Below are 14,356 nucleotides of genomic sequence, written 5' to 3' on the forward strand. Positions count from 1 at the left end.
GTTTTGATTTGCATCTCTTGGTTTTTTAGTGATTTTGAGCATGTTTTCATATGTCTCTGGGCTTTCTGAATGTCCTCTTTCAAAAAGTGTCTATTTAGGTCCTTTGCCCATTTCTTGATTGGATTGTTTATCTTCCCTTTGTTAAGTTGTATGAGTTCCCTATAAATGTTGGAGATTAAACCTTTATCGGTGATAACATTGGCAAATATGTTCTCCCATGCAGTGGGCTTTGTTGTTGTTTTGTTGACGGTTTCTTTTGCTGTGCAGAAAAAATTGGGGGGTGGGGTGGCCAAAGGCTCTCCTCCCCTCTTAAGGAGCATGTCCTGGAAATTACCTGTGCCACTAAGGTGTCATCTCTTAGTTAGACTTATCACATGGTCATACCCAATTGCATGGAAGCGGGAAGATGTCATCGCTGTTCTGTACCCAGCTCAAACTGGAAGTGCTATTGCTCTAGAAGAAAGGGCAAATAGATATTCAGGGGCAGCTCTTATCCTCTTTCCATCATTAACCTTCCTAATTAATGTCCAAGTTAGTGGTGCTTGTTAGGCAAATCCTAACTTGGCTACCTATTGATATACTTTTCAACATTTAAACTGCTTCTCAAAACTGACGATGCATAGTTATGTACTAAAGACCAGCTCTGTTGTTATGTCACCAAGACCATTCATTCTATTCCTTCTAGCTTTAGGAAATTGTCCAGAAAAGGGAAGCCCCAGACTATACTTCATAGCAGTGCTTCTCATGTGTGCCTGGAGCAGCAGCATTAGCATCCCCGAGGAGCTTGTTAGAAATGCAAAATCTCAGGCGCCATGAGTTGCAAACTCTGGGAATGGAGCCCAACAATCTGTATTTGGACAAATCTTGAAGGTGACTCTGGTGCACGCTCAAGTTGACAACCACTGTTGCAGAGAAATCCTAAGAGCACTGTCAGTACGGTGTATCACTTGGTTTTTTCATGGCTTTCTTGAAGACAGATGTTTTTGAGCAAATACATTATCCTAGGGAAGGGTACCTTTCTCATAAATGTAAAACAAGCACAAACCAACTGTGTCGAGAACTATTTTGGCTTACAGTCTATTTCAAAAGGTAAAACTTTATTGGAAAATAATGTCAAATTTGCAGAAAAGATACAAGAACAAGGATATTACAAAGAATCTCTACTTTTTACCCGATGCGCTTATTTTTAACATTTTACCTCATTTGCTTTATCATTTGCTGGTACAATGTAGATGTTGAAAATATATTAATAGGTAGCCAAGTTAAAATCTGTCTCCCCATTGTGAACCATTTGAGGAAAATATACATACATCATGGTGCTTGTATCTTGAGTACATCACTATGTTTCTTGCGAATAGGAACATTCTGTTAGCCCACATATACAGTAACCAGTTTGAGTACTTTAATATCAGTGAAGTACTTTTATCTAATCTGGCACCCATATTTCAGTTCCTTCAATAAATCCAAAATGTTCTCTATAAAAACAGTTTTCTCCTTCAGTACAGAATCTAGTTGTCATGATTCTGAAGTTTCCTTCAATCTGAAACATTTTTTATAGCCATCTTTTGTCCATGACACTGACATGTTTTAAGAATATAGTTCTTTTTTCCCTGGCCAGGTAGCTTAATTGGTTGGAGCATTGTCCCAATGCACCAGGGTTGTGGGTTTGATCCCCAATCAGGGTACAAACAATGAACAACCAATGAATGCTTGAATGAATGGAACAACAAATCGGTCTCTCTCTCTCTCTCTCTCTCTCTCTCTCTCTTTAATATCAATAAAAAATATATATTTAAATTTAAAGAAAAAGAATATAGTCCTTTGTAAAAAAAAATAAGAATGTCTTTCACTTTAGTTTTTTACTATTTCCTTGTGATTAGATTCAAGTTATGTGTTCTCATCAGGAACATACACAGTGCAGTTGTGTCCTCAGGGTGTTACATGTGCAGGCACATATATAAGCAATAACTTTGAACAGAGAAAAGGTACTGGGCAGAAGTGATCACTTAGAATTTATGTGCATTTATCGTATTTGTCTTCATTTCTGCAGGAAACAAGTTATGGACATTTCTAAAAGGAGAGCTTATTTTCAATTAGCCGGGTTTGAAAGGGATAGGTTGCTTTATTCCCGTCTTGTAATTGGGGTTAAGTTGGTACTTAAGGAGAGCCACACAGAGAAGTTAATCAAGCTGAACTTCCAAAAGCTCAGATATCATCCTTTGAATGTAAAGTCTAATTCTTGTGCTTAACGTTGATCATGTTTCAACATGTACATATGTTTCCATGCACTGGGAATGGTAATTTAAAAAAAAATTCACAGTTGTGGTGAGAGTCCCAAAATTTTCAATATTTTCCTGCATGGAAAATTATGAAGTTTTTAAAGTAGACCTGGAAGAACTTTAAAAAAAGTTTGGGTCCATGCATAGCATAGTGATTTGTTGAAAAATGACTGGGCTGTGTTTCTCTAAGAAGAAACTCTTAGTATGCTGGTGAACAATGCCATTGTTCTCAAATCAATGGAAACATTTTTATATTCTGCCCTAAGTCAAGACTGTGGGAAGCAGAACCAGGGAGCGAGCCAGCTGTGCAGAAGGGGGTGCACTTTTGCAAAGCCTTGTCTCTTCCTTTCACTTACTCCTAAAAATGTTGGGGAAATGTCACCGACTGCATGTTTCAGCACTTTTTAGAAAACTTTTGTTCTCTCTCTCTCTCTGTTCTTGGCTTCTTCTGAAAAATACTGAAAATTGTGCTATATTAGAAATTGGAGAAATAGTCAAATAAATGAGTAGACTCATAGCTCCCCCTTAAAATAGTGCCTCTCTGATGTACATATTACAGCTTAAAAGTTTTAAATTGTTCATGTATTTTGTCTGGGTAGCTTCCAGAAAGGGCCTTCTTGGGAGGCAGACTAGGGTCATGTTCCTCAGGAAAGGGCTCCAGTTAGTAACCCTCCTCTAGCCCTTGGGTATCTTATTGGCCAAGATGCAGGGAGCACCCTTACTGTGATGGCCTTACCCTGAGCTTGGGTAGGTCTGGAGCTACTTACCCAAGCCCAGGGTTGTGTGGAGATCGCGTTGCTTTCTTAGGACCGAGGTATCCATAGTGACACCTTGGGGACATTGGAGACATGCATGAGTTTGATACCTGCAGGCACTTTCGGAGGCACCATTATTATTATCATTTTTTTAATGAAGAATTTTATTTTATTTTTTAAAATTTTTTTATTGATTAAGGTATTACATATGTGTCCTTATCCCCCCATTGCCCACCTATTCCCTCCACTCATGCACTCATCCCCTGGTGTCTGTATCCATTGGTTAGGCCTATATGCATGCATACAAGTCCTTTGGTTGATCTCTCTCCCTTACCCCCACCCTCCCCTACCTTCCCTCTGAGGTTTGATGGTCTGATCGATGCTTCTCTGTCTCTGGATCTGTTTTTGTTCATCAGTTTATGTTGTTCATTATATTCCATAAATGAATGAGATCATGTGATATTTATCTTTCTCTGACTGGCTTATTTCACTTAGAATAATGCTCTCCAGCTCCATCCATGCTGTTGTGAATGGTAAGAATTCTTTCTTTTTTACCGCAGCGTAGTATTCCATTGTGTAGATGTACCACAGTTTTTTAATCCCCTCATCTGCTGATGGAGGCACCATTGCTATTGGCAGAAATCTTTATGCCCTTCTCTGCCACTTCCTTTCTTTGGGGCTGGGGACACTCAGAATTCCCTCCCAACCCCAACTTTGGTCTTGTCCACTGGGCAGATTGTTCCTTTCATATAGATCCATCCGTCCACTCTCTGTGCACACTTTGTCCTCATCCCTGTCTTTGCTCCCTGTGCTCCAACATCTAACATCCTTCCTCTTTCCTCTGCGGGTCCTCCTCGTCCCACTTGTTTCCAGGAGCCGCACCTTGCACTCACCTACAAGCGCATTTCTCTTTCCTTTCTTGCTGTATTGCCACTAGGCGTGTGGGAGAGCAGCCCACCAATGTCAAGGCTCTCCTCCTGCCCTCCCGGAAACACAGCATTCCAGAGGGCACTCCCCCCGCCCCATCTCACCCCAGAGCTTGACTCAGGTTGACATTTCCAATTTATAGCATTTTAATAGTCCTGGCATTCTGAGAAGCTTACTTCATCCATCTTTAATACAAATTATACTAGTATTTCTGTCACCCAAACCTGATGTTGACAAATGTGCATAATCAAAGCTGGAGGTGCCAGTAGGTCTGGCTGATTTATGGTAATACTTCTAAGTATTGGAAATATCCCAAAATAGCCATCACGCCTCTCTCCCTTTGCCTTCTCCCCCCAGAAGTAACTGTATTCTAAATGCGATTTTATTTTATAATGAAGCAGATGGGAGAATTCATGGTGTCTAAAAACCTGTTGCCATCCAGCAGAGATGAGGAACCCAGGGCAGGGGTTTATTGAGAGTCCTAATGCAGTTTCCTTCTCTCTGCAGGCTGGCTATATGTCCGGGATGCTGGTGCCTGTAGGGGTGGGGATAGCGGGAGCCTTGTTCATTCTGGGAGCGCTCTACAGCATTAAGGTGATGAATCGCAGAAGGAGAAACGGCTTCAAAAGGCACAAAAGAAAGGTATGGAACCAACTACAGCAAAAACTCTTCAATTTCAGAACATACTTTGCTTTTCCAATTTGCTTATTAAAGCACACGGGGCTTAATGAGGCACGAACGGTCTGGATGTGCCCAGTGGTTTGGGATTAGCTGCGAGAGTTGCCGCCTTGGCATTGTTCACTCGCGAGTGTGTCTTTTCAAGGGGGCCCGTCCCTCAGTGTTGCTCTGCAGCGGAAGGGGTTTTAATGCTTTTCTGTTTTCTTTCTCCAGCAGAGAGAATTCAACAGCATGCAAGACCGAGTAATGCTCTTAGCTGACAGCTCTGAAGATGAGTTTTGAATTGGACTGGAATTTAATCGGGATAGTCAACCATGTTATTATTATTATTTTTCATTTGGGGGCTAAAAAGAGAACATCCCGCCACATTGCTGCTGCCAGGCCTTCGGTCTCATGATCTGCCGAGTAGCGGATTTGTCTTGCTCTGAGCAGGAAAGGCATGCTGTATACTAAATGTATCATGCAGTGTTGGTTCTAATTCTGTAGTGAATTTTCCACAACCACGGGCCACAGCTCGTAAATATGCAGGGTACATGTTGTTCAGTAGGAGTTGCTAGGTTAGGTAGAGTAAACCTTTTGTATTTTTCCACAGTGTCTTCTCCTTGGTTTGGGTTACTTGCACTAAGTATAACAATTATTGCTACCAAGGCATGCTTAACTCTGAAATAGAAATCTTGAACAAAGAGTAACTTGTGATGACTGTACTCTACCTACTTGAAGCCATAGGCTTGTGGGCCATGGTACCCACCACATTTGCATCAAAACTAGCAGCAACTTGGAATGCAATCTTTTTGTTAAGAAAATCTTTCAGCACACGAGGATTATATGTAGATTTGTATGTATCTTGCAGTATGTATTTCAGTCTCCCAGTTTTGTTATTTTTTTCCTCTTGCTGGTTTATTCTTATTCTTGGCAAGGAAAAAATACACCATAAATAATACATTACATTGACTCTCAGTCTCTATGTATGCTTGCTTTCTTAAATAGTGTAATGGAGTCCAACAAAGTTATCAATAGATTCTTATGTGTTTGTCATTAAGAGATGTGAGATGTCCTTTCTGTGTACCAGTGGACCTTTTCAAGAAGAAATGGGGAAGAAATAAAAAAAGAACACCAGAGGCCCGGCTGGTATGGCTCAGTGGTTAAACAACCATGAACCAGTTCAATTCCCTGTTAGGACACATGCCCTGGTTGCAGGCTCGGTTTCTAGTAGGGGGCATGCAGGAGGCAGCTGATCAATGCTTCTCTTTCATCACTGATATCTCTCTCTCTCTGAAATAAATAAAAACATATTAAAAAAAAAAGTAGGTAAGCTCCCAGAACATTTCTCTCTACCATTTGGCTCTGTGCCTGCATGGCCACTATTCTGAATTATTCAGGACGTTGCTTTTCTATGCCTGTGGTCTTGGTCATGGAAGGATTGGCCCCTGTTGGTCCTTGTTTGTCTTTATTAGGAAAACAGACATTTTTGCGGAGAAGCCAGCTCCGTGGCCAGAGTCCTGGTATATAACCAAGCTTATGAAAACCAGCCTCTCTCAGGACACCCCACTTCAGGGATGTTGGCCTATGTTAGATAATTTCTTATTCCCTTTGGGATGTACTTCCATGCTCTCTCTTTTGAATCTGGGTATTTGGGACTTTCAGTAAGATGAGTGTTTAATAAAGAGTAGGCTCGCTTCCATGGAAGAAACAATGTTACTAACAACACTGTTCTTAGTGCTTTATACTCTACAGGACGTGTTGACATTTATTAAAGCCCGTTCTACTATATTTAAGACAAGTTGCACAGTTACGCCTCATAGCTACTGTGTGAAGTAGGACGTATGTTTTTATTTTCCCATTCAACTGAAAACAGAGCTGAAGCAGAGCCATGAAATGATTATGCAGAGTTATATCCAGGAAGAATCAGGACGAGAACCCACTTGGACTCAAAACCATGCACCCGTTTCTTCAGTTCAGTGCCCTTTCTACACACAGGAGGAAGCAGTGACATTTCAGAGTCCTAAGGAAATAGCTGGTTAGTCAAGGAACATTTCGTACGAGTATCTGCTTTTGTTAAATGAATGATGCCATACTAAGTTCTCTCTTACACAAGTTCTCCTCTCCCACCTCAGCTATTTCCTTTACAACCACTTAAGTGTAAGTATGACCTCTAGGGAACTAATAGATCTTTCAGAACTTATTCTTGAATAATAGCTGGCTTGTAAGAATGTTTCCATCAAATAATTTGAATTCTTTTAGCTAAAAGATGTAAGGAAATGTGTGAAATTGATCAAGAGAAAGAAAAGCTCTGTACAGGCAAGTAGAAATCAGGTCAAGGTCAGGTTTAAAAATAGAATCCAGAACCATGACACTCATACATAATTTGTAATTTCATGAGTGGAGACATCCTGATACTGCAGAAGGTATGTTTTCCTTTTCTAAGAGCAGCCCTTTGCTGTGAGTATTCCTAAATGTAGGAGGAGGCAAGCATGATGTGACATTACTGTCTTTTATTCTTGACAAGCTGTTTATAGGGGACACACAATAGGCCACTTCATTTAGCAATACATGGGTGATAGTAATGCTCCAGGCTCTATGCAGTCATGGCTAATAGGCTGAACTTCAAACTATCTATAATAATAAAAGGGTAATATGCTAATTAGACTGGATGTCCTTCCGGACAACCTTCCGGATGAAGCTGGGGCTGTGAGGGAAGCCGGGGTCCCGGGTGCCTGCTGGTGGCCGGAGGGAAGCCCAGGTCCAGGGTGCTGGAGGTAAGCCCGGGTCCCGGGTGCCAGAGGGAAGCCGGTGCCAGCAGTCGGGGGAAGGAAGGCCACTGTTGCATGAATTTCGTCCATCAGGCTTCTAGTCTATATATAGAAAAGGCTAATATGCTAAGTGTCTGACTGTCTGACTGGTCGCTATGATATGCACTGACCACCAGGGGCCAGACGCTCAACACAGGAGCTGGCATGTCGCACACTGGCCATTTATAGAGAAATGGCACCACGGACCTGGCACCCACAAAGCAATACTCGGCTTCCCCCAAGTGGGACACAGGCCCTGCCACCACCCCGGAGTGACAGCCCACCAAATCACAGCTGATGCTGCCAAGACCCATGGCACAAAATGCAAGTTTATTCTATATCTATAAAAGGCTAAGTTGACTCGCATATGTGAGATACATAAAAAGCTCTCGCTGGCGCCAATCGCATGTGTGTGTTTCAATCTGTCATTATTGATTGTGAATTTGGTTAACACTTCTATTATGGAGAAAGGGTGAATAGCGATATTAAAATATTTCTTCTAATTAATTTACTTTCGATGTGCACGAATTCATGCACCGGACCACTAGTAGTATAAAAAGTCACAAATAATGTATTTTCGTTTTTCGAGAGGGCTATGGGGATGACAATACATGTGCATGTAGGCCTAAGCAGAAATGTCTTTGCAGGCCTTTTTGGAACAGGTAACTATTTAAATAAAAAGTTTATTTACATCACAGATTTTCTACAAAGCTTTTTGAACATCTGTGTTGAATGGAAGATTCTGTGGGTGGTTCAACTGGTATGTTTGTTTTGTCCATTTTCTTTGCACCAGTGGCTGTGGAACAGTCATTTTTAGTGGGTGGTTTAGATTACTCAAGAGCATCAGAATCGTCCTGTTCTTAACAAAACCGGGAATAGGGTGCTGCCACCAGAGGAGGTGCTGGCCAATATAGTCCAGGTTAAAAGTAATAGATCAGGCCACTGGGTTTACCTAAAAGAATGGATTCATATGCTTATATGTGCACATTAAAAATAAGGAGTCAGCTGTTTATTCTAACAACTAAAAACATTCAACAGTGAAACAAACAGAGCTGTCTGGAAAGGGGGGGTGATAGCTGCAGCTTCCATTGCTGACACCGTCCTTCTGAACTGCATTTACTCTGTCATGACTGCAGGGGGTCCCACTGCAGGCCCAGGGACTGTGTATTCTCAGAGGGAATGCCATTCCCCAAACTCATAAGGAGGACCTGGGACACTTGTTAAACATACAGATTCCCAGGCTCTGTCCCAGATACTCTGAATCGGAACCTCCAGGGGAGAAGCTGGGGATGCTCATGCTCAGACAAGGTTGGCACCCAGGGGGCAGAGCATCTACCCAAACAACTTCCATATTCAAGAGAATAGGGAGAGCAGGCTCCAGGTGGGGAGAGCCTTTCTCTAGTCGGCTTTCCAGGAAATTATACCTGGCAACGTGGAGAAAGGAAAACAAAGGAAAAAGGGCTTGGCTGGCATGGCTCAGTGGTTGACCATGGACCTATGAACCAGGTGGTCACAGTTCGATTTCTGGATTTCTGGTCAGGGCACATGCCCAGGTGGGTTCAATCTCCAGTGGGGGACATGCAGGAGGCAGCCTATCAATTATTCTCTCTTATCATTGACTAGAGGCCCGGTGCATGAATTCATGCACAGGTGGAGTCCAGCTGTCAGTGGGCGGGGGCTGGGGGCACTTGGCTGGCTGGCCCCGCCCCCTGGTCAAACTCCCTGTCGAACTCCCCGTGGAACTCTCAGTCAAGAGGACAATTTGCATTTTAGCCTTTTATTATATAGGCTGGCATGGCTCAGTGGTTGACCATGGACCTATGAACCAGGTGGTCACAGTTCGATTTCTGGATTTCTGGTCAGGGCACATGCCCAGGTGGGTTCAATCTCCAGTGGGGGACATGCAGAGGCAGCCTATCAATTATTCTCTCTTATCATTGACTAGAGGCCCGGTGCATGAATTCATGCACAGGTGGAGTCCAGCTGGCAGTGGGGAGGGGCTGGGGGCACTTGGCTGGCTGGCCCCGCCCCCTGGTCAAACTCCCTGTCGAACTCCCCGTGGAACTCTCAGTCAAGAGGACAATTTGCATTTTAGCCTTTTATTATATAGGATGTTTCTATCTCTCCTCTGAAATCAATAAAAAAAATTTTTTTTAAAGGAAAACGGATGGAAGAAACAAAGAATGCTGGAATAGAGAGAAAAAGTTTCCTCCTATGCCCCTGATGTTTTTTTCTCCAATTAGAAGATAGTACTTTTCTTTTAAACCTCTTTAGTCTTTGCTCTCCCATAAGCTGCTTCTCTCAGTAGCTGCTGGCTTAGTTTATATGCAATATTTGGAGTTAATTAGTATCCCAGGGACACAGATTCCATTAGCAATGGCTTAGCCTTGGCTTCTGCTCATACACTGCCTCAGAGCCAGTCTTCCAGAAACATTTTCTTAAAGTGCCTGAGACTCTTACATAGTCAAAAATGGTGTGGGATATTTTTAAGGTACAATTTTAGAATATTTAGTTTTTGCATGGTCAACCAAAGCTGATGCTTTCATTTTTTTAAAGCTAGGACTTAAGAGTCAAACATTATAGAGATATCAGAAAATAATATAGAGCAATACAGAGTAGTCTGAATGCCCACTGCTTCTCTCCATGTGCCTCCAGATAATTCTTCATGTGGAGGTACAAATGAAACCCTTATTTGGAATCACATCCACGGCTTGGACTAGAGCGTCAAGTCATCCACAAGCATTGGGGTTTCTGTGGATATGTGCAGTCCATTTTCTTACCAGCTGCCCAAAACATCAGGTTTTGAATGTATATGGGGTGGGCAAGAGTAGGTTTATAGCTGTTTGAATACCTGTAAACCTACTTTTGCCCCTCTCTGTATTACTTGGCACAAAGTTTAATCACGCGGCCTTGGCAAGATAGCTTTGTTATGATTCCAAGAAAATCTGAAGAGCAGGATTACCACTTGAAAAAAAATCTCTATTTCACTCATATGGGATATAATGATCAACATAATTTGATGAATAAGAATAGATCTTGTTCATTTGTCTCTTGTTCATCAACATAATTTGATGAAGAGACAAATGGCAAGGGAGAGGGGCTTAGAGGGCAACCAAAGGACTTGTATGCGTGCATATTAACACAACCAATGGACACAGACACTGGGGCGGTGGGGCTTGCCAGGGTGGGAATGGCTGGGGGAGGGGAGTGTCCACTGGGGAAAAAGGAGACATGTAAAACTTTAGACAATAAAAAAAAAAAGCCCTAGCTGGTTTAGCTCAGTGGATAGAGCATCAGCCTGTGGACTAAAGGGTCCTAGGTTCGATTCTGGTCAAGGGCACATGCCAGGGATGTGGGGTCGATCCACAGTAGGAGACATGCAGAAGGCAGCCAATCAATGATTCTCTCTCATCATTTATGTTTCCATCTCTCTCTTACTCTCTGAAGTAAATAAAAATATATTTAAAAATAATAAATAAATAAATGGGTATAGAGTTTCAATTTAAAAAAAATAACAAAAATTATCTACTTTTAGGGCATATGAAGTTCTGGTTACAAGGTCAGAAATATGAGTAGAAGATGGAAGAAAAGTCATATTACAAGACGAATGTGAAAATGGCACCAAATATTAGAAAGTGCCAGAGGAGGCCAAAGTTCTGAATGGATCGATGCTTGGAAAAATGATAGAGAAAGTGAGAGAAGAATGCAAATGAGGTAGACCATTAGCTGGGGAAGGGACCGTGAAGCGACACGAGTCTACACATGTCCAGCCTCTTCATCAAAGAAAATTACCTACTGTAGGCAAAGTGAAATGGGTGGGAGGGGAATGAAGTCTGAGAAAGAAGGGAGGTGAAAAAGCTCGGTTACTTTAAATGAAATTAAGGTCAGTTAAATGCCTTTTTTAATTATGCAGAGTTCAGATGACAATATGCATTTGTAAGAATAGGAAACAATTTGAAAACAAAATAATAATGCCCTTATTTTTATGTTTAGCACCCCCTCCCCATAGGACATACCTCCTTTTGGGAAGGAAGCTATTAGACTGATAAGCTGGGGGTGACGGAGGAGGGACATCTAATTATTTGCTTTGATGATTACCAACTTTGGCTGTCAGCAGAGCTGGGAATGTAGTACATGCAGAAAAAATAATCAGCAATTATTTTGTAAGCCACTGTTGGCTAAAAATGCATTGGGCTTATCCCATGTTGGGTAATAGATATATCCAACTCCCTATTAATTTGCCCAAATTTCCATTAAGTGTATGTAGGATAAAAGAGAGGAAGCAAGGAAAGAAGGAAGGAAAAAAATTTCCCCAGGAAACAGCAGTGAAGGTACAAAAACAAATTATATGCTTCCTTTTCCTGGTTTGCTTAAAAACAAAATAATCTTGGGTTTTAAAAAAACCCTCTTAAATCTTTCACTTAGTAAAGCAAAGATCTATTTCCTTCCTTAAGAGGCAGCAGGAGCAGTAATACAAATGATAACCATTAATAATTTGTCATATAAATTCTCACCCTAAGATTGCAGTCTCCAGATCTGGATGGAGTTCAAGACTGATTTTGCTGAGAGGTGTAACCCTTTGTGGGATGAAGGAATGGAGGAATAGAAGCAGAAGAATGTACTGCGGGGGGAAAGATCTTGTTCTGAGAATTCCTAGGTTCAGGAAGAGAGTGCAAGCAGAAGAGAAGGGAAGGGGAGAACGCACTTGGACTATTTTATTATCTTTAAGGCGGAGAGGACATTTGTTCTGGTCTTAAAAGACTGAGCCTGGTATCAAGCCAGGAAACTGGGGTTTTCATTAACCAGTGTCCTGTGCCTACCAATATTTTCTTCCTAGTTCACAGAGAAATTCGGGAGGGGACCAATAGCATGCGAAACTTTTGTGCCATGCAGCACAATGATGGAGTTTATGCAGTTTCAGACTTTTTTTCATGAGCAGACAGACCAAATACACACCTAGGAAAGTCTAAGTACAGTCTCCCAAACACAGAGAGATGTTTGAATACCAGATGATTCAAAGCTTTTCTCTTCCAAAAGGGAATTTTAATACAAAACCTCCAGTGATCAGCTTCCTCTATTTTCTTATTTGTGTAAGAGATAAAGGAAAGGAGAAGGAATCTGAAATGGTTCTGTAATTGAACTGATCAAATCCCATAGGTCTGTGTAAAGGAGAGCGAGGATGACTAGAGATTGTACCTTTGGTAAACCAAGAGCTCTGTGATGTCATTGCTTCCTATTGAATCAGTATTTATTGAATGTCTTTCATATGTTTGGCAGTGTGTTAAGACCCGGGGGTCAAGACATAGCCCATGGCCAGAAGGAGCTTATGGACTAGTGGGGAAGGATTAAAAGGGCCATTTCATTCTCAGGGACATGATGGATCCAGAAAAGGAACATTTAATCTTGCCAAGATCTGGGATGCTTCTCCACAGCCAGTAACATCTAACCTGAGTCCAGAAGGATGAGTAGAGGTTACTGAGGTAGAGGGGAGAATGGGATAAATGTTTCAGCTAAGGGAACCACATGCAAAAGCCAGTAGTGAGAGATCAGGGAAAATTCAATAGTTAAGAATGAATGGAGTGCTGGGTACCCTAGGGGAGTGATGGTTGGAGGTGTGGTTGGTGAAAGCATGCAGTGTGAAATATGAGTCTGAGTCTGAAGGGTCTTCTAGGGTCTTCTAGGTCATGCCAAGGAATTAGGACTTCATTTTGAGGACCACTAGGAATCATAGAAGAGTATTATGCTAAGAAGTGATCTGATCAGGGCTGAGTTCATGAGAAGACTGGATGACACGGGTAAAGTAGAGTTGGGGGTACCAGTCAAAGGCCAGTGAAGCAATGCAGATGAGAGAGGACCATCGCCTGGACCACAGCTAGCTGCAGAAGTGAGTGTGGAGGGGGAGGATGAGAGCCAGAGGTGTTCAGGACTTGGGGGTTGGTTAGATGTGGAGATGAGGGAAAAGATAGTGGTTTAAGCTGACCAGGGTCACGACACTTTTGAGACTCTCCAGATATCCTGGAGTCCAGCATCCTATCTTCCAGAGGGACTGACCCTGTATGATCCCAGCATACCCAGCATGAGAAAAAATAATCTACAAGTCTGACAAAAATGTGAGGGCAGCTTTAAGTTTCTACAAAGTGTGTGTAAGTATGTGGTCATTCTCTGTAACTTTTAATAGTAGGTTGCAAAGAAATAACTTTAAATTTACTAAAACTTAAACATCGGGGAAAACCCTCCAAATACCTTCAAGTGATTGTTACTTTGGTTGAGCACCAGGTATGAGTTACTACCTAGGATCTGGTTGATTCTCTTTATTATAAAGATTAATATGAGAGGTTCTTATTGACATGAAAACCAAAGCTCAAGATCTGTGGGTTTTTTTTCTATTTTAAAAATGAGATCATTTATTATTCGTAAGAACCAATTTTATACATTTTATACATATGGAACAGTTTTCTAATATTTTTCCCCATTTTATTGTGATACTAGAGGCCCGATGCACGAAGATTCGTGCAAAAATAGGCTTTTCTTCCCCTGGCTGCTGGCACTGGCTTCCCTCCAGCACCCAAGACCTGGGCTGCTTTGCTCCAGCTGCTGCCGCCACCAACCGGGACGCAGGCTACTTTGCTCTTGCCCCTGCCAGGCATCTGGGACCAGGGCTGCTTCGCTCCTGGGCTGCTTTGCTCCAGCTGCTGCCGCACCAACCGGGACGCAGACTACTTTGCTCTTGCCACTGCCAGGCATCTGGGACCAGGGCTGCTTCGCTCTGGTTGCTACTGCCACCCACCAGGGGCATGCTCCGAGCCACGCGGCGGCTGCTGGGAGCATGCTCCCACCTCTGGGGTGTGTCCCCTGGGGCTGGGGGCAGCACACAGTCCCCTCCCACCCATCTGCACATGCAGCTCCTCCTGAGCGGTTGTGATGCTCA

General features: G+C 42.4%; 1 protein-coding gene across 1 annotated transcript in view; it reads left to right on the top strand.

The window, feature by feature from the left end:
* Positions 1-5,590, top strand: part of LOC102759883 (chromosome unknown open reading frame, human C14orf37) — a 92,541-nt gene extending 86,951 nt beyond the window's left edge. The window contains exons 6-7 of the mRNA XM_006767671.2: positions 4,469-4,603; positions 4,853-5,590. Coding sequence (XP_006767734.1) covers positions 4,469-4,603; positions 4,853-4,921 — 204 coding nt within the window. The 3' untranslated portion in view covers positions 4,922-5,590. The remainder of the gene's footprint in view (positions 1-4,468; positions 4,604-4,852) is intronic.
* Positions 5,591-14,356: the final 8,766 nt, after the last annotated feature.

Source organism: Myotis davidii, unplaced genomic scaffold (assembly GCF_000327345.1).
Source record: "Myotis davidii unplaced genomic scaffold, ASM32734v1 scaffold281, whole genome shotgun sequence".
Classification (NCBI taxonomy): domain Eukaryota; kingdom Metazoa; phylum Chordata; class Mammalia; order Chiroptera; family Vespertilionidae; genus Myotis; species Myotis davidii.